Source organism: Bufo gargarizans, chromosome 2, assembly GCF_014858855.1.
Source record: "Bufo gargarizans isolate SCDJY-AF-19 chromosome 2, ASM1485885v1, whole genome shotgun sequence".
Classification (NCBI taxonomy): Eukaryota; Metazoa; Chordata; class Amphibia; order Anura; family Bufonidae; genus Bufo; species Bufo gargarizans.
The window spans coordinates 481402881-481428775 of NC_058081.1; the positions used below are offsets into that span (position 1 = coordinate 481402881).

At 44.0% G+C, this 25895-nt stretch overlaps 1 protein-coding gene across 2 annotated transcripts in view; it reads right to left on the reverse strand.

Moving 5' to 3' along the window:
• NDST1 (N-deacetylase and N-sulfotransferase 1) overlaps nucleotides 1–25895 on the reverse strand; it is a 70627-nt gene that overhangs the window by 11151 nt on the left and 33581 nt on the right. Inside the window, exons 1-8 of one of the 2 annotated variants that reach the window (XM_044277873.1) lie at nucleotides 25158–25276; nucleotides 17807–18289; nucleotides 17623–17710; nucleotides 16770–16924; nucleotides 16010–16195; nucleotides 15415–15543; nucleotides 10293–10475; nucleotides 5570–5666 (exon numbers count right to left, since the gene is read on the reverse strand). In XM_044277873.1, coding sequence (XP_044133808.1) covers nucleotides 5570–5666; nucleotides 10293–10475; nucleotides 15415–15543; nucleotides 16010–16195; nucleotides 16770–16924; nucleotides 17623–17710; nucleotides 17807–18289; nucleotides 25158–25160 — 1324 coding nt within the window. In that variant the 5' untranslated portion in view covers nucleotides 25161–25276. Of the gene's footprint in view, nucleotides 1–5569; nucleotides 5667–10292; nucleotides 10476–15414; nucleotides 15544–16009; nucleotides 16196–16769; nucleotides 16925–17622; nucleotides 17711–17806; nucleotides 18290–25157; nucleotides 25277–25895 lie in introns of those variants that run through there. The other variant, XM_044277872.1, reaches the window with a different exon arrangement.

Consider the following 25895-nt stretch of genomic DNA (forward strand, 5'->3'; position numbering starts at 1 on the left):
TTTTGCCTTCAGAACTGCCTTAATTCTACGTGGCATTGATTCAACAAGGTGCTGATAGCATTCTTTAGAAATGTTGGCCCATATTGGTAGGACAGCATCTTGCAGTTGATGGAGATTTGAGGGATGCACATCCAGGGCACAAAGCTCCCGTTCCACCACATCCCAAAGATGCTCTATTGGGTTGAGATCTGGTGACTGTGGGGGCCATTTTACTACAGTGAACTCATTGTCATGTTCAAGAAACCAATTTGAAACGATTCGAGCTTTGTGACATGGTGCATTAGCCTGCTGGAAGTAGCCATCAGAGGATGGGTACATGGTGGTCATGAAGGGATGGACATGGTCAGAAGCAATGCTCAGGTAGCCTGTGGCATTTAAACGATGGCCAATTGGCACTAAGGGGCCTAAAGTGTGCCCAAAAAACATACCCCACACCATTACACCACCACCACCAGCCTGCACAGTGGTAACAAGGCGTGATGGATACATGTTCTCATTCTGTTTACGCCAAACTCGGACTCTACCATTTGAATGTCTCAGCAGAAATCGAGACTCATCAGACCAGGCAACATTTTTCCAGTCTTCAACAGTCCAATTTTGGTGAGCCCGTGCAAATTGTAGCCTCTTTTTCCTATTTGTAGTGGAGATGAGTGGTACCCGGTGGGGTCTCTGCTGTTGTAGCCCATCCGCCTCAAGGTTGTGCGTGTTGTGGCTTCACAAATGCTTTGCTGCATACCTCGGTTGTAACGAGTGGTTATTTCAGTCAACGTTGCTCTTCTATCAGCTTGAATCAGTCAGCCCATTCTCCTCTGACCTCTAGCATCAACAAAGCATTTTCGCCCACAGGACTGCCGCATACTGGATGTTTTTCCCTTTTCACACCATTCTTTGTAAACCCTAGAAATGGTTGTGCGTGAAAATCCCAGTAACTGAGCAGATTGTGAAATACTCAGACCGACCCGTCTGGCACCAACAACCATGCCACGCTCAAAATTGCTTAAATCACCTTTCTTTCCCATTCTGACAATAAGTTTGGAGTTCGGGAGATTGTCTTGACCAGGACCACAACCCTACATGCATTGAAGCAACTGCCATGTGATTGGTTGACTAGATAATCGCATTAATGAGAAATAGAACAGGTGTTCCTAATAATTCTTTAGGTGAGTGTATGTATAACAGTAGGGTTGGGGCGGGGTGCAGCCCTGGGTGCAACCATGCATTAACCCGACGGCCATGCAATCAAAATGGCTGCTTTGTAATGATGCATTTACCCTTCACGCCTAAGGCTTCCCCAGAAATAAAAGCCGACTGACGGATGGGAGGAAACCAGACCTGCGACGTTCAAATTACTTCATGATACTAACCCTTTAACCTTACAGGACCAGGCCAGTTTTTGTTTATTCCAAGACCCAGAACTTTCTAAGGGTACTTTCACACTAGCAGTTTTCTTTTCCGCCACTGAGTTCCGTCAAAAGGGCTCAATGCCGGAAAAGAACTGATCAGGTATATCCCCATGCATTCTGAATGAAGAGCAATCCGTTCAGGATGCTTCAGGATGTCTTTAGTTCAGTCTTTTTGACTTTTCAGGACTGAGATAAAACCGTAGCATGCTGCGGTATTATCTCCTACCAAAAAAACTGAACACTTGCCTGAATGCCGGCATTTTTTTCCATAGGAATGTATTAGTGCCGGATCCGGCATTCAAAATACCGGAATGCCGGATTTGTCATGTGCAGACAAAAAAAAAAAAAAAAAAAGGTAAAAATAAATGCCGGATCCGTTTTTGACTCGTTATGCATTTTTCGTACTGATCATGCCATCAGTTGGCATACGTTTTGCCGGATCCAGCAGGCAGTTCCGGCGATGGAACTGCTTGCCGAATCACTCTGCCGCAAGTGTGCAAGTAGCCTTACTTTTCCCTTTTTAACGGCACCAATTAATTTACCATATTTTATATTAGAAAACAGGAAATCTTTGTTGTGTTTTTGGGCTTTTGTTTTTACTATGCTCACTGCGCACAAATAATGACATTACAAGCTTATACTTCAGGTTGGTATGATTACAGCCATACCAAATTTATATACTTATTTATTATGTTTTACGACTTTTAAAAAATAAAAATGTTAAAAAAAAATGTTCTTTGCATCAATATATATTGACAGCAATAACTTTTTTTTATTTCTGTCTCCAGCGTTAACCACATATGATTTTTTTATTATATTTTAATAGTTTAGGGATTTTCTCATGGCAGTACCAATTATGTTCTTTTTTTTGTTTAATTTGTATGTAAAACTAGAGAAGGGGTGTTTGGCATTTAATATTTTTGTGCTTTTATTTATTTATTTAATTTTTGTTCACTGCCATTTTTTTTTTCCCTTCCCTTTCCTTCTGATTGCTTATACCAGGCATGTCCAAACTGCGGCCCTCCAGCTGTTGCAAAACTACAACTCCCAGCATGCCCTAATAGCTGTAAGCTATCCAGGCATGCTGGGAGTTGTAGTTTTGCAACAGCTGGAGGGCCGCAGTTTGGACATGCCTGGCTTATACCATAGACTGCAATAGATACTGGGGGACACTAATGGGGCGTTATTAATACTAGGTGCCACTAATGGGGCATTATTAATTCTGGGGGCCAGTAATGTGGGCCTTATTAGTAATTGGGGCCACCACTGGAGCATTATTAATACTGGGGGCCAACACTTGAGCATTATTAATTCTGGGGGCCACTAATGGGGCATTATTAATTACGGGGGCCACTAATGGGGCATTATTAAAGGGGTTGTCCGGGTTCAGAGCTGAACCCGGACATACCCTTATTTTCACCCCGGCAGCCCTCCTGAGCCTGGCATCGGAGCATCTCATGCTCCGATGCGCTCCCGTGCCCTGCGCTAGATCGCGCAGGGCACAGGCTCTTGTGTTTTCAATAACACACTGCCGGGCGGTAACTTCCGCCCAGCAGTGTGTTCGGTGACGTCACCGGCTCTGAGGGGCGGGCTTTAGCTCTGCCCTAGCCGTTTTACTGGCTAGGGCAGAGCCAAATCCCGCCCATCAGTGCCGGTGACGTCACCGGGCTGCCTGTCAGCCCCATAGAGAGCCCCGGTACGTCACCGGAACTCAGAAAAATGCCTTTGCCCTGCGCGATTTAGCGCAGGGCAAAGGAGAGCATCGGAGCATGAACTGCTCCGATGCTCATGTCAGGGGGCTGCCGGGGTGAAAATGGAGGTATGTCCAGGTTCAGCTCTGAACCCAGACAACCCCTTTAATTCTGGGGGCCACTAATGGGGCATTATTAATTCTGGGGGCCAGTAAAGTGGGCCTTATTGATAATGGTGGCTACTACTGAGGTATTATTTATACTGGGGGCCACCACTGGAGCATTATTAATACTGGGGGCCACAAATGGGACATTTTTTATATTAGGGAGTACCAACGGAGGCATTTTACTGGGGCCTGCCTTAACCACGCCCCTAGAGCGGAACTTGGCTGGTATTTTTCAGCATTCAGGGTAAATTCCCGTGTTAGCACTCTGTGATAAATAAGTGGGTTTTGGGTTGCAGTTTGGGCACTCTGTCTCTAAGGCTACATGCACACGTTCAGGATTCATGTGCGGAGATTCCGCACTGAAATCCGCAGGTGTTCGCAGGCAAATCCGTGCGGTCAATCCGCATTAATTGGTGCGGATTTGCATGCGGATTTGCGTGCGGATGTGGTGCGGATTCAGTGCGGATTTTCCGCATGCGGATCTCACAAATTGAATATAGAAAATCCGGTCAGGAAAATAAAAATTAATTGACATGTCGCGGATTTTAAAATTCGCACCGCAGGTCAAAATCCGCGCGGAAAAAATTTGCATCGTGTGCATTGAGAATTTCAAAATCTCATTGCATACAATGGACATGACCTCCGGTGCGGATTTTCCGCACGCAAATCCGCGCGGAAAATCCGCACGCAATCCTGATCGTGTGCATTCAGCCTAAAAGGTTGGCCATCACTGGTCTAGAGGATCAGCTCTCTCTGCACCCTCCCCACTATGATTGACAGAGCCAGGTATAAAGACATTTACACTGCCTGGTCCTATTGATCAAAGTGGAGCGGGCGCAGCAGCTGCAGAGAGAGCTGAGTCTCCAGGTGTAACAGCAACGCCCTCCTTGCTCCTAGAGGCTCATTTGCAGATATTAAAACTTACATTTTTCTCAGCAATGCGGGCACAACACTGCAGTGACAATACAGGAACAATGGAGGATATGGAAGGCACAGGAATGCTGTTCCTGGTTGTCAGTTTGTCACAACAAGGAGTCAAATTAGAGGCTGAATGAAGCAAAAGAAATGTGTAGTGCCGATTCTCCCAGACTAGTCAGAAGGGTTTTCATGTGACCTTCATGGTATCGCCTTGGCTTGCTTGCAACAGCCTTGGATGTGGTACCAAAAAAACACTTTGGTTTAGTGGAAAACTGAAAAGGCGTAGATAAGTAGAGTCAAAATGGAAGAGGGGGCTAAACTAGACAAGGCCTTCAGGGATGAGAACAAGGGGAGCCAGCTAAAAATCACATAGTATTGTTTAGCTCCATAGTGTGGTATTATTTGTGAACTGAACTGCATTACTGTGTAGGCACTATATAACAGCATTGTGTGGGTTATTGGAGTATGGCGTCCACCCTTCAGTCTCACTGTTAGAGGGAATCCCTACCCAATCACACGGTTTAGGAGAGTGGTCAGGACTATAGGAGCTGTTTCTTAAAGGGGTATTCCCATCTCAGACAATGGGGGCATATTGCTAGGATATGCCCCCATTGTCTGATAGGTGCGGGTCCCACCGGATTTCCCGGGGTTCCATCTACCACCAAGCGCTGCTCCCATAAAAGTGAATGGGAGCGCATCGCGCATGTGCGGCCCATGCTCCCATTCATTTCTATGGGGCAGACAGCAATAGCCGAGCCAGCACTCTCCGTTCATTTCCCGGCTTCGTTCTCATTGTAGGTGCACCTATCAGACAATGGCGGCATATCCTAGCGATATGCCCCCATTGTCTGAGATGGGAAAACACCTTTAAGGTCATGATTATTAGGGCTGCTTCACAAAAAAAATTACTTAATGTATACCCATAAGAGAGTCAGCGTGCCTGTCACTACCTCAGAGGTGGCAGCATAAACGTGGTGACAGATTCACTTTAACAAGCATTCATTGCCGCTGGCACTATGTGCACACACTACCCAAGGCAGCTGTGCCAGCCTTAAAGTGAACAGGGGCTTCATATTCAGTACACTGCCGCCCCTTGCCCTGACGACTTTTTTTCCCACACTAATTCCACCCACCTCCAACATCCTGTACTAATCCCGGCTCCCGCTGTGAACATGCCACATCCTGTATTAATCGCAGTTTTCCCCCCTTTCAGACTCTTCATCATGTTGTAATCCTTCCTGCCCCTCCACACTTGCAATAATCCCACCTCCCATGGGAGAAATATATCATCCAATGCTCAGAGGTGTTACAGGTTCGCAGATCACCCCAGCGCGCAGATATGCAGGCCATTACTCCAGGCCGGCATCTGGCAGCTCTTAAAGAGGCATACCTGTTTTCTGAGGTCCAATTATGAGTAACTTGGGGAAGCGGTCACAGGTTTTCTCCTTCGACCAAATGTCTTTATGCCTCTTGTCCTCACAAGGATCCTGCAAGGAGAGAAAGATTATCAATTATTTCCTCCTAAAATTAAAATTCATTAGTAAATAAGTGACTAATAGGGTTTCTATTTTGGACGGGGGGGGTGGTGTCCACAACTTTGCTAGACTACCTATTCGTGTCCTGACACCTCTGTCTTGGATAGACCTTTCAGTGGTCTAGAAAATCTGAGTGCCAACCCCAGCATCAGCTATGGAACAACCACACAGATGATTTCCACAGAAGAAAGTCCATTGTGATGCCACATTTTACACGCAGGTTTGTAGTCGATGTTGCTGCAGATCTGCCACAGATTTCACCTTATGGTCCATGCGGCTTGAACAGATGTATCATGCTTTCAAAATTTTACAGCTAGACAAGCTGTGGGGGCAAAAACTGCATCGGAAAACCAAGACAATGCACATCAAACTAGTGGGGAATTGTGGTTAGTTATCCCCTAACTACAGCACTGGGGATAACCATCAGATTGGTGGGGGTACCAGAGGTAGATAGCTTGGCCGTCTCCGGAGCCCCCATAGAGATGAACGGAGCGGAGGCATGTTTTTCTGACCAGCTACTCTGATCATCTCAGTGGGGCTCTTGTGATCGGTGGGGGTCCTACATGAGGATAGGAGATAACTTTCTATAACTGGAATACCCCTTTATCCTCTTCATGTACGGTGGAAGTCCTGTCTTTAAACATGGCGCCCGCTCGCATGTTCAGCGGGTGCTATAACCGCGATGCTAGGGAGGCTCGTCCCCGTCTGCCATTGGCTGCTTCCCCGACACTGGATGTTTTCATCCGTGTATAGGGAGAAGCAGTAGCGGTGCGGGGACCAGGAGCGGGGTAAGTATATTACCGGTGAGGGGCCCGGCACATTGGGGGAATGTTTGTGAAATTGGATAACCCCTTTAAAATAAAAATACTTACCCAATAAAAAAAAAAAAAAAAAAACACATCATGGGCATTGCCACATGCGAAAATACCCATACAATTAAAATAACAATATTAATGCCATACGGCAAATGGCGCAACGGGAGGGGGGGGGGGGGGGGGGGGGGACAGCCAATTTGCCTTTTTTTTTTCACTTCAACTCCAAGAATTTTCTTTTTTATAAAAAAAAGGATCAAAAAGTAGCACACACTTCAAAATGGTATCACTGAAAAGTACAGATCGCGCTGCAAAAAATGAGCCTCACACAGCACCGTACGCATAACTAATAAAAAAGTTATAGGGTTTAGAATATGGTGATAAACATTTTTTTCCCCTATGTGCGCTCCCATGGTCCCAGCCACCAGAGAGGCTGATGCTTTTTCTTATAGTGTGCAAGCACAACCACCACTGATGGATTCCAGGGTGGTCTGTAACCATGGAAACGAGCAGTGTATAATGTGATGGAAAAATGTATCCAGTCGGTAAAGGAAGCAATATGGACAAACACAATACATTAGTAACTGGCTTGTATTAAACTTTCTCTACATGATAAATGCCACTTGCTGAAGTGAGACAACCCCTTTATATTTATGTTTCCCCAGTGTAAATTGCGTGGCTAAAAAAAATGTGTGAATTCATCCATTTCAATAGTTAACCCCGTAATGACAAGAATTTTGCACAGTGTGTCGGCTGTCAGGACATGTACAAGTAGCAGTTGATGTTTGGCCATGGTGGGGTAAAAAAACCTTCAGCCATATGTGGTTTAATGGCAAAGCAGCGTTTTTTTTAGGCCTATTGTGCAGGTAAAACAGGTTGGGTTGTGTTTACACCACATTTTACGTATAAGTTGAATGATGCTCCTAGCGCATGTGCTGAACGCATCTATAGAACTGGTGAACGTTCTTTAGGCACCCACCAGGCAGGTATATGTTGGCATTCCTTTACTTTTTAGTCCAGATGTAGACGGATCCGCTCATATAATGCAGACGGTGGCTCCGTTCAGAACGGATCCGTCTGCATTATATTGTATAAAATGTTCTAAGTGTGAAAGTAGCCTGAACGGATCCGTCCAGACTTTTACATTGAAAGTCAATGGGGGACGGATCCGTTTGAAGATTGAGCCATATTGTGGCATCTTCAAACGGATCCGTCCCCATTGACTTTCATTGTAAGTCTGGACGGATCCGCACGCCTCCGCTAAATAATGACTTTTATCATATGCAAATGAGCCTCTAGGTGCTAGTGGGGGCATTGCTGCAGCACCTAGACGCTCTGTCCTCTCACCGTTTGGCACGCCCTTGTAAAGGTGATTGACATCCTCGATCACCTTTACAAGGGCGTGCCAAACGGCGAGAGGACGGAGCCTCTAGGTGCTGCAGCAACGCCCCCCCCCTAGCACCTAGAGGCTCATTTGCATATTATAAAAGTCATTATTTAGCGCAAACGGCGGCACGCAGGGAGTTATAAAGCACAGTTATGTACTGCTGACATTAGCACATCGCTACGGTCAGCCAGCAACATAACGATTTTTCTGATGACAAAAACCCTTAAAAATGAACACAGGAGCCAATCAGTGAGGTGGACAGCAAACAGCAGGTGGCGCTATACAGATACATTTTATTGAATAACTCAGTGGCTATGCTACATTTTATATTACAAAAGTATTCAGATCCAGGTGCTGGTTTGAAAAATGTAGAATATGCTGTGGCACAACCCATTTAACCTGTTATTGACCACTTATGCGGTCAAGAAATGCAATCTTTTAGTAAAAAGTGGAGAAAACGGCGATTCTAGATATTGGAATAGGTTATTGCCATTTTAGAGCTACCCTTCTATATGGGTGTAGGGGCACTGTGCAGTAAATACAGTAACATTCTTTGTTCTGGGAAGACATGATAGATCTGTGTAAAGGGTAACCTCTCACCTTCCCCAGGGGCTGAGCTTCTTAGCAGTTTTGGATGCTATTGAAGTCCCAGTCTGTTTTTAGCATGCAGTGGGATAATTGGAAGAAATCCTAATGGACCAGTAAACTCCACTGGAATGTGCAGGGCTAGAGCGTCTCTAGAGGCTCCATGTACAAGAGGAAGGTGACAGGGGGTGAAATGTTCCCTACCTGAGCCCATAAAGACAAAATCCCCACTGAGAAAAGATTTATGTAATTATTCTTAAGCACTAATGAGTGAGCACTGGCCAGGACATGTTGCTTAGCAACCAAGGATGTGGCCTGTGGGTGACAACGCCTGATCTCCATATACTTGTATTAATGGGCCCCTAGCATTTAGAAAAGGAAGAGGAAAGATTTTAGGAATGGAGGCCACTGTTAGGCTACGACCGAATGTGACATAAATCAAACCAGAAAAAAAAAGCTGGATCTGCAGCAAAATTACATTGAATGCAGATTTCTCATGGATTTTGCCACAGATTTCACCCTATGTGTTGCAAATTGTGAAATCCACTGTGAAAATCCATTGACATGCTGAGGATTTAAAATCTACTTCGCAGGTTTTTTTTTTTATACAGCGTTAAGTGTTTTATTCCTGAGTGAACATACCCTTTAACAATTTATGTAGATTCATAGGGTATGATTTCAATAAGCAAAAAACCCCTTTCAAAATGCGGCCCCCTGATTGACACAGGTCAACTTCCAGAAAACAGCTGAGTAACGTCGCGGCCAGCCAGGCATATCCCCTGCAGTGGGGACCCTACTACTTGATGTGCATATAAAGCATATGAACGGGATCTTCACAAGAAAACACCTTTAAGTAATGTAACAAGTTATAGTGTTACTTATATATTGGGCAGACTAGATGGGCCAAATGGTTCTTATCTGCCGACACATTCTATGTTTCTACTTATCTCGTACTGATCAGAATTCACAGGCTTTATTGTATTCCAGAACCGCATTAACACTTCTACAGGCTTCAGAGCTGAAATCCCCACTAGTGATTTGCATTCTAGGAACTGTAATCTTTATAACAGGCACTATACAGTCAACTGAAATAGGAAGCTCTAACTGTCCCACTACATTACAGGAAAGTGTCTGACGGCAACCTCACTGTCGTACATATAAGGGCTTGTTCACACGACTGTGTGAAGCCCGTGCTGTGGACCGCAAACAATGGAAACAATGACATGTTAGCCCACTCGATTCGGACAAGCTGAGAAGGTGCGGTGACAAGTTCCCATTGGGTCCCACTTAAGGGTACATTCACACGACCGTATTATTTTTTCCGCGTCCGATCCGCATTTTGAGGAATAGAAGTGGACCTATTCATTCCTATGGGTGAATAAAATGTGCGGACAACATTCAGTGTGTTGTCCGCATTTCTATTCCGCAAAAATATGAAGCATGTCCTACCATTGTCCGTACAGATCTGTCCACAGCACCATTCAAGTCAATAGATCCGCAAATTGCGGATGACATACGGAATGGTTTCCGTATGTCAACCGTTTTTTGCGGATCCGTTTTTTACGTATTTTTGAAGGCCGTAAAATAATTTTTTTCTCCCTCTCTTTTTTTTCCTTCCGTTTTTTTGCGGACCTGTAAAAAACGGAAGACATACGGAAGTCATTTGTCCTGCGAAATGCAGACACCTGGTTCCGTTAAAGGATTACACACGGTCGTATGAATGTACCCTAAAAGGGTCTGTCAGCTGAAGCATTTTCTTCTGTAACTTTGTTTCAACAATTGTGTTTTCCTTACCTGCCACAAGGGGTCCTTCTCCTCTGGAAATATCTGGAAATACTTATGGGCCAGCTGTACAGGAGGCAGAGTCTGCAGTTTGAGGTTCGTCCAGGTGTTAAGAAACTGCACCAAGTGCTTGAAAGTGTACAGTCCCAGGCGATCATTGCCGTAGTTAGACAAATGGGTCATAAAAATGCTGATCTGAAATAAAATAAAATAATATAAATCAGAGCAAGTCAGGAAAAAATATAAAATAAAGCATAAAGTTCAGATACAAGATTAGGCTACTTTCACAATGGCGTTTTGGCTTTCCGTTTGTGAGATCCGTTCAGGGCTCTCACAAGCGGTCCGAAACGGATCAGTTTTGCCCTAATGCATTCTGAATGGATAAGGATCCACTCAGAATGCATCAATTTGCCTCCGTTCAGTCTCCATTCCGCTCTCGAGGCGGACACCAAAACGTTGCTTGCAGAGTTTTGCTGTCCGCCTGACGAAGAGAAGCCAACGGATCAGTCCTGGCACACAATGTAAGTCAATGGGGGAGAAATCAGTTTTCTCTGGCACAATAGAAAATGGATCCGTCCCCCATTGACTTTCAATCGAGTTCATGACGGATCCATCTTGGCTATGTTACAAATAATACAAACTGATCCGTTCATGACGGATGCATGTGGTTGTATTATTGTAACGGATCCGTTTTTGCAGATCCATGACGGATGCGCCCAAAACGCGAGTGTTAAAGTAGCTTTAGACTTTGGTGCACAGATTTTTTTTTTACAGTCCATACTGAAAGGAAAAGCTCTTGGTCACGATTCTTCTTTTCTAACAGCCGGTGATGACCGCTAAGACTCGGCACGCTCTGCTTCATGGTTTAGTGCTGTACTCGCATCCTTGCAGTCATGTATGGTATCCATACCACCAACATGGGTGTAGCACTTTGTACTCATCAGGAGTGGTCATTAGCGACCTAGACAAGGAAGGCACATGCAGTCTTGTGGTGTTTAAGCTAACGCTTCATGAGTAACGGCTTTGAAAAATATAAAAGGGATAATTCTATCATTTTTTCCTCACATATTAACTGCCGTATTTGAATCATTTTCTATATTTTTTTTAAAGGGGGGTTTCCAGTAATATATAATGAGGACCTATCCTCAGGACAGGTCATCATTATCAGATCCGTGGAGGTCCAGGTCCCAGCACCCCCTCCGATCAGATGTTATAGGGAGGTGCCGCACTCATAGTACAGCGGCTGTTCTGGGTATTACAGCCCACTTCAATGGGGCTGAGCTGCACCTAGACGTCATGGAGCCTCTCCTAATAGCTGATCAGCATGGTCCTGGGTGTCGGACACCCTACAATCTGATATTGATGACCGATCACCAGATAACCCCTTTAATTAACTTCCTCTTTGTGTGGACTTTTCAGTCAGAGCATTCACTATGACCAGAGACAGAAGGAGATAAGTGACTTAATTACATCACACATTACACTGATAAGTACACTGCTCTTCTGTGGCCATCTTTATCTAGGCCTATCAAGAGAACAATAGAGGTGCCATCTACTATTATCATGAGGATTACCCTTCAGATAACATCTTCCCACAGCTGCAGTTATTTGACAATGGATTATCTTTGAATACGGGAGTTTTATCTCTGTGCTGACTGCTACAGAAGAACTAGATTTTGCATTTCACTTTCAATGGCACTGTAATGTGAAATAAAATAAAGAAAGAAAGAAAGAAAGAAAAAGGGTTCCATGAATGCTGAATGCAAAATGAATCCTCATTTCTGATGAAACTGTTGAAGTTTACTTGCTATTACAATTGTCACCACTAGGGGGGTGGTTAGTATACAGTTGTACCTACTGATCTAAATACGAGAGGAAACAGGAAGCCCAGACTTTTAACCTAATGTATGGAGGACAAAAGGGGGGCCCCCCCCCCCCCCCCCAAAAAAAACAAAAAAAAACCAACAAACATACTGCATAACCTTATCAAGTATACTAAGAAAACCCTCCACATCATCTATGCTGATGATTCCTTAGGGTACATTCACACTTGCGGCAGAGGATTCCGGCAATCCGGACGCAAAACAAATGGCATTTGTCAGACGGATCCGGATCAGTCTGACAAATGCATTGAAATACCGGATCCGTCTCTCCGGTGTCATCCGATTAAAAACTGATCCGGTATTTTTTATTTTTTTCCCACAGATTTAAAGGTCTGCGCATGCACGGGCTGGAAGAACGGATCCGTCAATGCGGCAATTCTAATGCACTAATACATTTCAATGGAAATTAAAGCCGGCGTTCCGGCAAGTGTTTAGGATTTTTGGCCGGAGAGAAAACTGCAAGCATGCTGCGGTATTTTCTCCGGCCAAAAAACGTAAGAGGGACTGAACTGATGCATCCTGAACAAATTGCTCTCCATTCAGAATCCTTTAGGATAAAACTGATCATTTTTTTCCCCCCGGTATTGAGCCCTGAGGACGGAACTCAATGCCGGAAAAGAAAAACGCTAGTGTGAAAGTACCCTTAGACAAAAAGTATAATGTAATAAGACTTTAATGATTTCTTCCAAGATAGTGTCTTGCATTCCTGCAAAGCTGCCTGGTCGCCCTTACAAATGAGATCACATCTGAACATCATGGCTTTCAAGGTGTTTTAGAGAACTGGAAAACATTGTTGCTCCCTTCTAGAAACAGTGCCACACTCTTTGTATGTGGTATTACAGCTGCTCCAATGAAGTGAATGGGGCTGAGCTGCAATACCACACACAACCTGCAGGCTGGTGTGGCGCTCTTTTTGGAAGAAAGCAGCCAAGACAGTGAGACCTGAAGCACAGATGTCCCCATTATACAGCCATACTGTATAGAGAAGAGCTCACAATAATGCCATTCCTCGCAGTGTCCTATTCAGTATATCAGAAGATCCCAGCTCATTTATGGCTACCGTGTCTGCGGCATCTCAGGGAAATGCCAGGGAGCTAAATATCCAATGCGGATATATACAGCGAAGGTATTAGAACTGTCCTGTATTTCACTAAATGGCCTCATCTACCAAGCGATGCCAGAAATGAACTGGGCCATGTTCAATTCCCGGCTCACAGCAGTATGGGGACTAGCTGATGGGTTTGCAGCCTTGAGCTTCTGGAAGGCTCTTTTACATTTTATGCTTCAAAGTAAGAAAGTGCCAAATGAGATTACATTATAGAAGTCAACTCTACTGCAGTGCGATAGCACATATGGCACATTACTGTGAATCTCCACAGAGCCGCAATCCAAGGAAATGTCTCCTGCTGCTGAGAAGCTAATCTGGCCTGCTTCATCTTTCCATGGCATTATACACTGGTCATATCCAGGGGTTATGACCATCCTGCAATCCAGCAGCAGTGGTTGTACTGAAAAAGCACCAGCCACCAGAGAGGTCGGCACTATTTTGTGTACAAGCACGACCACTGCTGCTGGATTGAAGGGTGGTCATAACCCCAGGATACGGGCAGTGTATAATGTGAAGGAAAAATTTATCCAGCCAGCAAAGGAGGCAATATGGACAATCACAATACATTCATAAGACCCTTGTAATAAAGGGGTTGTCTCACTTCAGTAAGTTGCATTTATCATATAGAGAAAGTTAATACAAGCCACTTACTAATGTATTGTTATATCCATATTGCTTCCTTTGCTGGCTGGAATAATTTTCCATCACATTATACACTGCTCGTTTCCATGGTTACGACCACCCTGCAATCCATCAGTGGTAGCCTCTCTGGTAGCCGGGACCATGGGAGTGCACAAAGGCTGGTGCTTTTACCTATAGTGTACAAGCACGACCACCACTGATGGATTGCAGGGTGGTCTGTAACCATGGAAACGAGCAGTGTATAATGTGATAAAAAATTAATCCAGCTAGCAAAGGAAGAAATATGGATAATAACAATATATTAAGTGGCTTGTATTAACTTTCTCTACATGATAAATACCACTTACTGAAGTGAGACAACTCCTTTAACCCCTTAGTGATCACCCATACACCTTTTTTACGGCAGTCACTAAGGGGCCTTAGGCTGGGCCACGGCTTTTTTACGGCGGCCCAGTCTAAGAGCTATTCGAGTCCTTCGGGGGGCGGGGGCCCGGCTCTCACAAGAGAGCTGCTCTCCTGCTCTAAGCAGCCCAGGCCAGCACGGGCAATGGCGCCCGCCGCATGTAAGCAGTGACAGAGGGAGCAGCCTCCCTCTGTCTCGCATCAGCATCCTACAAATGCACAGGGTGGTGAGGGCTGGCTGAGGTCTGATGTAGGCCCCAAACCAGCCTTAAGTAGCCTTTCCAGTAAAAATACGCTTTTCTTTCCATTAAAAATACGCTTTTTAAGGAAAAATAAATAAATAAAAAGGCAAAAAAAATATCAAAAAAAATCTCCCCAATATGTTTAGTATTGCCGCATTAGTAATGACCCACACTACATAAATATAATGTGAATTATCCCCTACGGTGAACGCTGTAAAAAAATAAATTACAAACTACAGGGTAGGTAAGGGGTTAAGGTGCATCACAACTGTCATTCAGCATCAGCCACCATGATAAACTGGGTGCATTTTTAGAATGTCTAGTTTTTAGTAAATCTGTGCTTGGTGACTTCACCCCTGGTGGATTTGTCCCCAGTGTCCTACAAGCATCTATCAGGAAGCAGAGTTCAGGCTTCCGTTATCTAACAGGAATACATCTCAGAATGCTGGAGCCGAGGGAAGGTTATCAGTGCACTGCAATGTATATGGTCCATGAAGTAAGCTGGGAAACAATTACTCCTTCATCAAATATTGATAGAGCATTTAATGGCTTTTTATAGTTTACAACAGCCTGGCAGTTTATTGATCGGACCGACTGGAACAGCCTCAACGCAAGCACCTGGGATCTGCAGCTGGGACACTGCAGCCTCATCTGTTCCGCTATATATCTGAGGTTGTACACAAAGCATCAGTAAAGAGGGTCAGGCTGCAGCACTAGATCACACGCTGGACACAAATGGCTGCACGGGGACAGGAATGAGCAGAACAAATGATATCACGGGGGAGACGAATGCACACGGAAAATAAACAACGCGGCTGGATCCCACACCCAGACATTTTTCTTTCTTTGGAACTCACAGGGTTTAGCAGTACAGTGAGGAAAAGTTCGCCTCCATTAACAATCTTATCCAGTTCCACAGGACCCCCGGGATATTCATTATAGAATATGGTGTGTGTGAAGAGGCCGCAGGTCTGGCGCGGGAGCACCTGTGGCAAAGAAAGCAAATTGTTAGAAGTGAACATGCATTTCGGATAACCGCCTATTTCTTAATAACGTCATTGATCCGAAATCTATAAACAATTTTTTTAAATGCGCCCCCAAAGACTTCTATTTCTTTCCTCTTTCTCGCAATTCCAGTGTCTGCCTGAAACTGGCTGCAGGAGACCCCTCCCCCCCACTATTTGCAATACTAGATCAGAAGCACTAAACCACAACCCCTTAACTAAGTCCTACCCCCCCAGACAGCCGTCAACTGTCACCAACATGTCATATTGTATACCTACGTTTTCTGACCTCAGGTCCTGAAGTCCTTGTCATAAAATGGGTCACGGTACTAATTGGGAGAAGGATGAATTTCTTATTTTTCATCCATATAGGTGAGGGACATTCAAAGATTCCTATGTGGTACACTGGTTGTACTAAAAACTGTAGGAACTCTTAGTTAGGACTAACCATAATGCCATTGTGGATGAACCCTCTTCGGAAGCGTGCAGGTTTCAGGTGTGGATACTCCTCAGTACTCGTAACTTTTATTCCCCAAATTTGCTTCCAGGCTTCGTAGAGTTGTACATGTATGGGGTACACACCAGAGTGATGAGGGGCCACAGCGTACCCCATATCAGTAGGTATTCCATGATCCTAAAATATAAATGGCAGTATGCTCAACTTACAGAAGTCTAACTTTACAAAAAATAAAATTCTGGTGCTACTTCACTGTGCAGTCCCATAGTCTACAGTTTCTAATCCTTTACTCCTGAGTGGTTGAGGGGTGAGAGGTTATCCTGACAACACCAGAGTCAGCATATGTCTCCATCTGATTTTAAGTCACTTCGGAGTCCCAATGCTGTCCCAAGAGCTACTATTGTGTGCTATCCCAACGCCTTTAGAGGCATTCCGTTTTGCATGCAGTCATAAAACAAGTGCATGGCCAGCAGAACGGAACCCTCGGAGCTGGCCATACACTTGTATTATGCGGCATGCCGGCATTGAATTAGGTGATGGATTCCGTGAGAACAGAACCCATTACTTAATTCACTTAAACCCCAAACTCAAACCTGCAGGTTCCCTCAACTCTAGCAGAAATCAATAAAAAAAAAAAAGAAACCTCCTAACCCATGAGAACCTCTTGTGCTCCAATAGTTAGGCAAGAGAGGCATAAGCACGGAAGAGCTTCCCAAGACTGATATGCAAAAAATCTAATGGACCCACTCACCACAGCAAACTTCCGGTTCAATGCCATCTGCTCTGCCAGCACTGACTGATTGTGGAAGAGATGAGGTTGCATGTGACTCCACATATGAGGAAACCACCAGAACTGCTTCACGTAAGAAAGCAGGAGGTCATCTCCTTCATCTTCTGCATCCGTTCCTAGTAGAATAGACCATGTATGAAGACTCTTGCATGCTCATAATATCTCTGTTGCTGCAGTATAGCCTTCAGCTTTGCTCCAATTATTTTGTTATCATTCCTTTAAAAGTTCAGTTATTTAATCATATGTCCCAGGCTTTAGAAGAACAAGTCCAAATAAATATTTGTAGGAGTAATGGAAAAACACTCCGTAGTGGGGGTGGGGGGCTTGGGAGGGTCAGATTCCCTGTGGTTGCCCATCGCAGAACTGTGTATCAATATATAGTCTGTAGGCTGGCTGATATTTAAAAAGGTCTACTGCAGATCTATCATTTTCAGATATTCTCTATTGTTATTAACCTTTTCTACTCTAAAATGATGCGGACTTGAGTTACAGGGTTGTGATTAACACAACCCCTGCCCAGGTAGCCTGTTAAAGTATATGTATATCATAAAGATAGGTTTCCAGGATGACACCATCCTCTAGTTACTATGTATGAGCATGTCCTATTCTGGTGGAGTTAAGCTGTACTTGTATTACACTGGCAGCCATTCATATGAATGTCCGCCCAATAACACTACATATCCCTAGCAGTGGCCACAGCTTCCCCCAGTAATATCAGCTGTTTGCTGGAGGCTGGACAGCAAGCATTCAGCTGATCAGCATAGCTCCTCCAATCTGAACGGAGTTGAAACAAATCAATACTCAGAAAACTCACCAGTGTGAAAGAACTTTCCAGAAAAGCCAAGATTAAAAGTGAAGTTGGGGATGTGCGCTCTCAACTCATTTTGCGTGTCATAGAGAGCCTAGAATGAAACAAGGGTAAGTCACTTTTGGACACACACTTAATAAGTGAACAAGTAGAACAAATAGACCGCTAAAATTGACAGAACCACGCTTACCTTCACATCTTCTACTTTCATACGAGTTCCCTCCTTGCCAACAAATATATCATCGATGTCAACGAGTACATAGCGATTTAGTGGAAGAGACAACCTCTTTCCCGTCAGGAATGATACAGCATCCACAAACACTAGCTTATGGAGCCAAAAGTTCAAGTTGTTACCAAAAAGGACCCGTTGGATACCATCATGTAGCCCCAGATCCTGTACTACAGTTGTGTGTAGGGCTGCGTCCACACTTAGGTGAGGTATGGTCTCAGCTGACTTTGTCTTGGCCAGAAGAACCGGTTCATAGGTAGAATGATTGGACTGGAAAACTGTCCAGTCTTCTCCTGGTAGATCACCCTTTTCCACCTGGTTGGGCTTGGTTATATACAAGAGAGGAGACTTGGGGTTTAAACTGCAGTCTTTGAGGCCTAAATTGGAGTGAAGGTATAGGGGGAATCCTTTCAGTTGAGCGCTCAGTAGGCTGTTTTCATTGGCCTGTAAAGAAAAAAAAAAAAGAAATGCATTTCTAATGTAGTCATGACCACAACTATTTTTGGCAGAAGATTATTAAATACTGCCTGGTCAGCATGCCAAGAACCAAGCAGCAGGAATAAGAGTCACATTAGAGTATAGGCCTATGCTATACATCAAGAATGTAATTCTATACGTGCACAAAATCCTTCATGCCCCATCCATCTCTTCTCAAGCCCAGTCATATTCCATTTAATCCAACAGTTTGTGTTTCTATTTACACTGGAGACAAATACAAAGCTTTGCTTACCGAGCACAAGAAATATTCACACCTGCTCCTACAGGGTACAAACCACATCTCCTGCTCAAGTGACAACAAAAAAAGTGTTTTGCTAAATATTACAGCTTCCAGATACAGCTTCCAGATAGAAGCAAAATGACAGAATTTTCTTATCACTTTTCCTTGACAAACATCACACATAAAAAGAGAAAGTGTTTATGCGCTGTCAACAACACTGCATCGCAGGAAGTCTACTGTGTAGTGTTGGTATAGACAAGACTCAGTACTGGGGGAGATTTAGCAAATTGGTGTAAAGTAGAACTGGCTTAGTTGCCCATAGCAACCAATCAGATTCCACCTTTCATTTTTCACAGATCCTTTGGAAAATGAAAAGGTGGAATCTGACTGGTTGCTATGGGCAACTAAACCAGTTCTACTTTAGACCAGTTTGAGAAATCTCCCCCAGTGTCTGTTGAAACAGAAGGAAGGAAAACAACAATGCTTAAAGAATGTGAACATTAATAGTGCCAATAAGAAGTTCAATTGAAAGGCTGAAAGAATGTTTCTTTATGGGCAGCTGATCACCAGTCTGACCACCAGTCCAGAGATTACTCTCCAGTATGGCTGACTTCGTGTGAGCTACAGGATTACATCAGCAGCTATGAGATCCATCCTGCATTCCAATTCACATCCACCCTCCCTGTTCCTTTCTTCTTTTATATAGTGCCTTACTGAAGAGATTAGAAGTGCAATGATCTAGTATAAAACTCCACTGACTCACACTGTCTGTACTACCAGTGTCTGCTGTGTGCAGAATTTCCAGTGTATTCTTATGAAATGTGATCCCCTGCTTATAAGAGCTGACAGCGAACCCATCAGATGACTTTGTGTTACATCTATTTAACTACTGAGTGTGTTACAGTGGACTGGGTATCCTTGGTAACCCTCACTTCCACCAGATGGCTGGGGGTCAAAGTATGATACCTAATAAGTGTCAACCTAGGACTGTTCCTAAAAGCTTGCCATACATAATGCATGGTGGCAGGCCAACAGTCCTCCTACATAAGCCACCAGGGGAAATAAGGATTCAGCATGTCAGACTTAAGCATATGCCTATGTTCACCCAGGCAAATACCTACTGCCAGAGGTTTGACGGAGAAAGGAATAAGTAGCTGTCCAACTTGTATACTTGGCAGATCTAAAAGGGTAAATTTTTTGGGATGTCAGGAGGGCTGGCAGTCAGCAGAACACGTTCTCTGACTCTGAATGACCACCTTGACATCCCGGAAAATCTTAGTGAGATATTAAGCATTTTTGATTGAATTGAAATGGATTGTTTTCACTATATGCCTTGTCCTAAGTCTCGGATAAAGCAAATTGCATGGACCAAAAATGGCTTTGGAACGGTGGAGACAGATACAACCTTTTGGTATATGTTTGTACTCTAATGACTTTGCAAAGCACAGCTGGTTTCATTGTTGCTGAAACCAAATCATTAATAAATTACTGGGTTACTAAACCCAAACTACTAAAGTATTCATTAAAGGATCGATAATTGGCAATGAAAGCAAGACCACTGAAAAATCGAAAGTTTTTGAAAAACGTACACAATCACGAATTGTGGCCAAACTATAAATCTCTACACAACATGAGGTGGTGCCATAATTAAAGTTGCCTACAAAGCTACCCGCATAAAAGGTGGGAGTCATTTGGTGCAGGAGGTCTTAGTGCAGTAACGAAACATATATAATACTGCACCGCCTCCTGGTAGAAAAGGGTTCATTTTCGACTTAATGAGGCTGTCCGGTGGTGGAAAATTATGTAGAAAGAAATATAAAAATGCTCCAAGCTTACCAGGAAGACGGGACCAGGAAGTAAGGACCAGCACGGGCTTGGAAAGTGTCGAAGCAGGAGCAGTGAGGGAATCGATGAGATTAAGTGTGTGTGTGTATATATATATATATATATATATATATATATATATATATATATATATATATATAAAAAAAATTTCATTTTCTAAAGAATTTCTTCCTCTGCAAATATATCCGAAAATATGGTGATCAAAACTAAATGTTGAACATGTAAAAAGTAAGGAACTGCTGTGCTTTCAGTTATTTTGCTCTCTTCACATAAAAGAGGGGAGGAAGCCAAGTCATGCAGAACGTGGCAGCATATTATGTCACATACGTGAATTTCAAAAGGAAGGATAAAATCTGTTTATTGTTCCATTCAACATAGCGGAGAACGCAGGATTACGTATGAAAAGTTATGTAAACAGGTGGCCCTACATAGTCGGACTGCTAAGTACAGATCTTGTTACACCGAAATCTGATGACATAGGCGGCCTCATGTTGAGCAACACGCGATCATAGCTATAACATGGTGCCATACTTCTGGGCCCCGATGCATATCAAGGACCAACAACAGGGAGACAAATGCCACCATCACAAAAGCAAGGAGTACCAGTAAAGTGTATGAGATACCACTAATCTTTTTGCTCTGTGCGGAAATTGACCTGCCATGTGGATTTTGAAATCTGCAGCATGTCTTTGTGCATTTTTTTTTTTTATACAGATTTCACCCTTTTCAATGCAAGGGTGAGATCTGTAGAAAAAAAACGCAACCAACACGTGCGTTTTTGGGGGGTGGAAATACACAGAAAGCCGCATGGCAATTAGTGCGGAATTTCTGAAAGACAGCCTGCACCTGTGTGCAGGTATCCATCAAGAGGACCTGTAACCAATTCTGACATGTCTATTTTAGGGTACTTTCACATTAGCGTTTTTCTTTTCCGGCATAGAGACCCGTCACAGGGGCTCTATACCAGAAAGTAACAGGTATATCCTCATGCATTCTGAATGGAGAGTAATCCGTTCAGGATGCATCAGGATGTCTTCAGTTCAGTTATTTTGACTGATCAGGCAAAAGAGAAAACCGTAGCATGCTACGGTTTTATCTCTGGCGGAAAAAACTGAAGACTTGCCTGATGGCATTTTTTTCCATAGGAATGTATTAGTGCTGGATTCGGCATTCAAAATACCGGAATGCCGGATCCGTCCTTCCGGTCTGCGCATGCGCAGACCTTTAAAAATGAGAAAAAAATAAATACTGGATCAGTTTTGCCTGATGACACCGGAAAAACGGATCCGGTATTGCAATGCATTTTTCTGACTGATCAGGATCCTGATCAGTCTGAAAAATGCCTGATCAATCAGAAAAATGACATGCATTTGCATACAGTTTGCCTGATCAGGCAGGAAGTTCAGGCAACCGAACTGCCTGCCAGAATCAAACAACGCAAGTGTGAAAGTACCTTTAGTAAGTACTTGCATTCCCCATGTAATAACAATTCTGGAGCATCTTTTCCTATGACTGTGTTTGCCATTACATTATTTCTACTAGAAGTTATGAATGGTTACTAGCAGGTTCAGTTGGGCGATACCAGTTTTGGGGGGGGGGGGGGGGGGGGGGGGGGGGTGGGGGGTTAAGGTCCGGGGGGGAAGGTCCCTGTGGAGGTAAAACCCCGCTATCTGGTAACACCCATTTGGACCTCCATTGTATACTGTAATCCATTCATAACTTGTAGAAGGAATAATAAAGGAATGGCACAGCGTAGTCATAAGAATAGACCTAGAAATGGTATTACACAAGGAATGCAAGTAGTTAATAAATCAGACATGTCAGGAGAGGTTAAAGGTCATCTTTAAAAGTGGAAGTCAGCTGCGGGACCTTGTAGCAGCTGCTATACCCGCTACCATGATAGTTAGATGTATGCCACTACCTTGCTCTCTAAGGACATGGCATGGCACCATACACCCTCACACATGATGCTTATACCTGTCCCCACTGCGGCCAATTCTCACACTCCTCATACACATGCATGTCTCGGGCAGTCGCTTATCTCCCTGTGAGAATAAAGCCCACCCCCACACACAAAATCAGGGGCGGACTGGAAATTAGAAGTGGCCCTGGAAAAAACTTAAGTGGCCCCATGTAGTATCCGGGTCCAAACTGAAAGAAGGCAACATAATTAGGCAGGGACAATAGAAGTAAGAGGGCCAGCAATGCCACAGGGCAGAGCAATATACTGTACCTCCCCAGCTGAACCAAATGCCTCAATGCAGCACAAAATACTGCCACCCCATTACAGTATTCAACTGTATCACTGTCACTGTCCTGAGTTTATTGATAGAGTTGAATTCAGGGGGGACCTGCAGCTACTGGCCTGGGGGGTAGGAGAATCCGATCATTATGTACCCAACTTGTGGCCATGAAGAGGGCTTGGGTGGCGCTCCTAGGCATCCGCCCACCAGGAAATTTCCCTGTAGGGTCTATGGCCAATTTGCCCCTGCACAAAATAGTCATCCATGCCCATGGAAAGTGGCTGCTTTGGCTGACTTTGCTCATATGTGAATAGATACTTTTAGATTCATAGATTATTAGCTTTAGGCCCCATGCCCACGGCCGTGGAACCGCGGCCTGGATCCCTCCTGAGAGCAGGAGCGCACGGCGTCACTGGTTGCTATGACGCCGTGCGCTCCCTGCTGCCGGCACAGAACAGTAATACACTGGTATAGATCATACCAGTGTATTACTGTATTGCGGCGGCAGCAGGGAGTGCACGGCACCATAGCAACGAGTGACGCCGTGCGCTCCTGCTCTCAGGAGGGATCCAGGCCGCGGTTCCACGGCCCGCACACGGCCGTGTGCATGGGGCCTTATTGTGTTTTTTTTGTATCTTGCATGGATCCAGAGATATCCCAATCTGTTGCTCCAATAGTTCTGCTAGAATTATTTCAGGCTGGCTGTTCAGGTACTTTCTACTGCAGCTGGTGGAAGTTGAAGGATGGAACTAAGCATGGGCATCAACCCCCGTGAGGTGGACAGAGAAATTTTAAAAATAGCAAACAGCAGGTGGCGCTATACAAATACATTTCATTGAATAACTCAGCTGCTATACTAAACGCTTAATTACATCCAGGTACAGAAGTATTGAGATCCAGATGCTGGATTGAAAACAGTTGAATATTTTTTGTGGGACAACCCCTTAAATGTGAAGAACAGCACTGCATACAAGTCAGTGGGGTCTGCCAGGTTTTGAAATAAACAAAAACCAATACACGAGTGTCTCACATATCGAAAAATATGAATTTATAAAAGTGTAAGCATGTGGTGAAACTACTGGCTCCTATCTATTCTGTTATGTCACTCCAGACAGCAGCATTATGTTAACTGGGTCTATACAAAGGAGCTACACGTGTGAAATGTCTGAAGTACAGAGAGAATGAGCTTCTAGAAGAATCCAGAGTATTTTAGATGTTCTAATAATGATCAGCTCTGTGAGGATAAAATTCTTGGTATGGATTTCACGGTGAGATAAAACAACTGCCCTCCATATCTCACATACCTTACTCCATGGTGTCAACATATTATATACTGCTACTACATTTGTTGAGGTTCCTCTCGATAGCAATGAAAGTTCTTTATGTCACTGTAAGGTCACAATGGCTCCTGCACTGGTGTATCTTGTTCCTGAAGTCTAGGATTTATTTATTTATTCCTGGTTCTATCCGTCATGATATTCACACCTACTACTAATTTTTCTCCAGCATTCCAATAACTTTGTATTACTTTGGTCTCCTAACAGTAAAGCCGATGACATACACTAAATATTTTTCGGTAGATCCAACATACAATTGTTTATGTACTTGAACATATGAATTGTCTCTATTAATCTCCCATTAGAGGAAACAAAGTTTGGAGAGATTGGCTTTTGACTTGTCTGATCCGCTGTTCCTCTATGAGATAAGGAGAACCACAACAGCAGCTCACATAAAGTCATTGTGTTTGCCAGAATAATGATGTCAAGGACCGAGGAGAGAAGAGTAATTAAAAGAGTCAGATTTGGGGTCTGAATTTTGTGGTTCAGTCTAGGGCAGGGATGGCCAACCTGTGGCTCTCCAGCTGTTGTAAAACTACAACTCCCACCATGCCTTGCTGTAGGCAGTCTGGGTATGCTGGGAGACGTAGTTTTGCAACAGCTGGAGAGCCTAAGGTTGGCCATCCCTGGTCTGAGGGTCTCAGTTATGGGGTATGATCTGAGGTTTGACTATTGGAGCCTGGTCTTGGTAAAAAGGCCTGGTCTTTACAAAAAAAGCTGTAACTTTAACAACAAATGGTATACGAGAGGCTATCCCCTCCCTCTACACTGTCCTCATTGTAAGGTCTTCATAGTGAGGACAATATGCAGGGAATATTCAGGATTTTTTTTTAAATATATTTTGACAAACCTTACCCATGGCAAGCCATGCGCAAGAAGATTCGCCCCAATAAACCACAACCTGACCATAGAAAATATTTTGTTTAAAAAATGTTGGAAAGTATTAGTTATATGCATAGTCCTAGTGAAAGATGGAGCGTAGGACTGAAGGAGGATAGCAAACGAGGATTGCTACCAATAGTGTTCAGCAGCAAGATTCAATGCCTATAGGTGGTCACTCGGCTGTGCTCAGAGACCAATCACTGAATAGTTTGCAGTTACACACATATATAACCTCTCTCCCTGTGCAAGTATCAGAAGCTCAGGATAAAACATGCTATGGGCCATACCATATTATTGCACTCTATTGCTTCCTGAACCGCACTCTATGGAGGCCTCCAGTCATAGTGGAAGGCTTCTTGAACCAACACACCCACTGATCCATTAGGCTGTACTGATGTATCTGAAGGAAGTATAGTATACAGCATTCAGCATCTTACTTCTAGAACACAAGAGCATTTCAGAAATATTGCCTGGCATAGAATTCTATGGCTGTGGTGCTCACATGCATGACACACAAAAAACCTCCCATAATGTATTAGACTGTAGTAAATTATGGGATCTCAGCTGTTGGGGGGTGGTGTTAAAGGGGTTATCCCATATCTGAAATATCCCCCCCAACGGGCCCCTTGTATTGAATATACTTACCTGTTCTCCGGCACCCACGTCACTCCAGATCCCTACACAGCCGCTGCTGCATCTCCCAGTCGCTCGGATCAAAACATCCGGCAACGGAGGACAGCAGCCAATAGCAGGCCACAACAGGGACGAGACCCCTTCCAAACCCAGCTCTGGGTGAGAACGGAGTGCAATTTAGGATATAGCTGAAGATCAGTACACAATACATAATGGGAAGAATATGTAAAATATTACATTAAAGTGTAAAATCATATATAAAAAATGTCACCTACAGACTGGGCAACTGCCTGGATGGTTTAAAAAGGTCACTTATAGAATGCATCACAGACTACAGCTTTTTATAAGTGAGTAGGTGATTTACATAAAACCTACCACCCCCACAACACTTC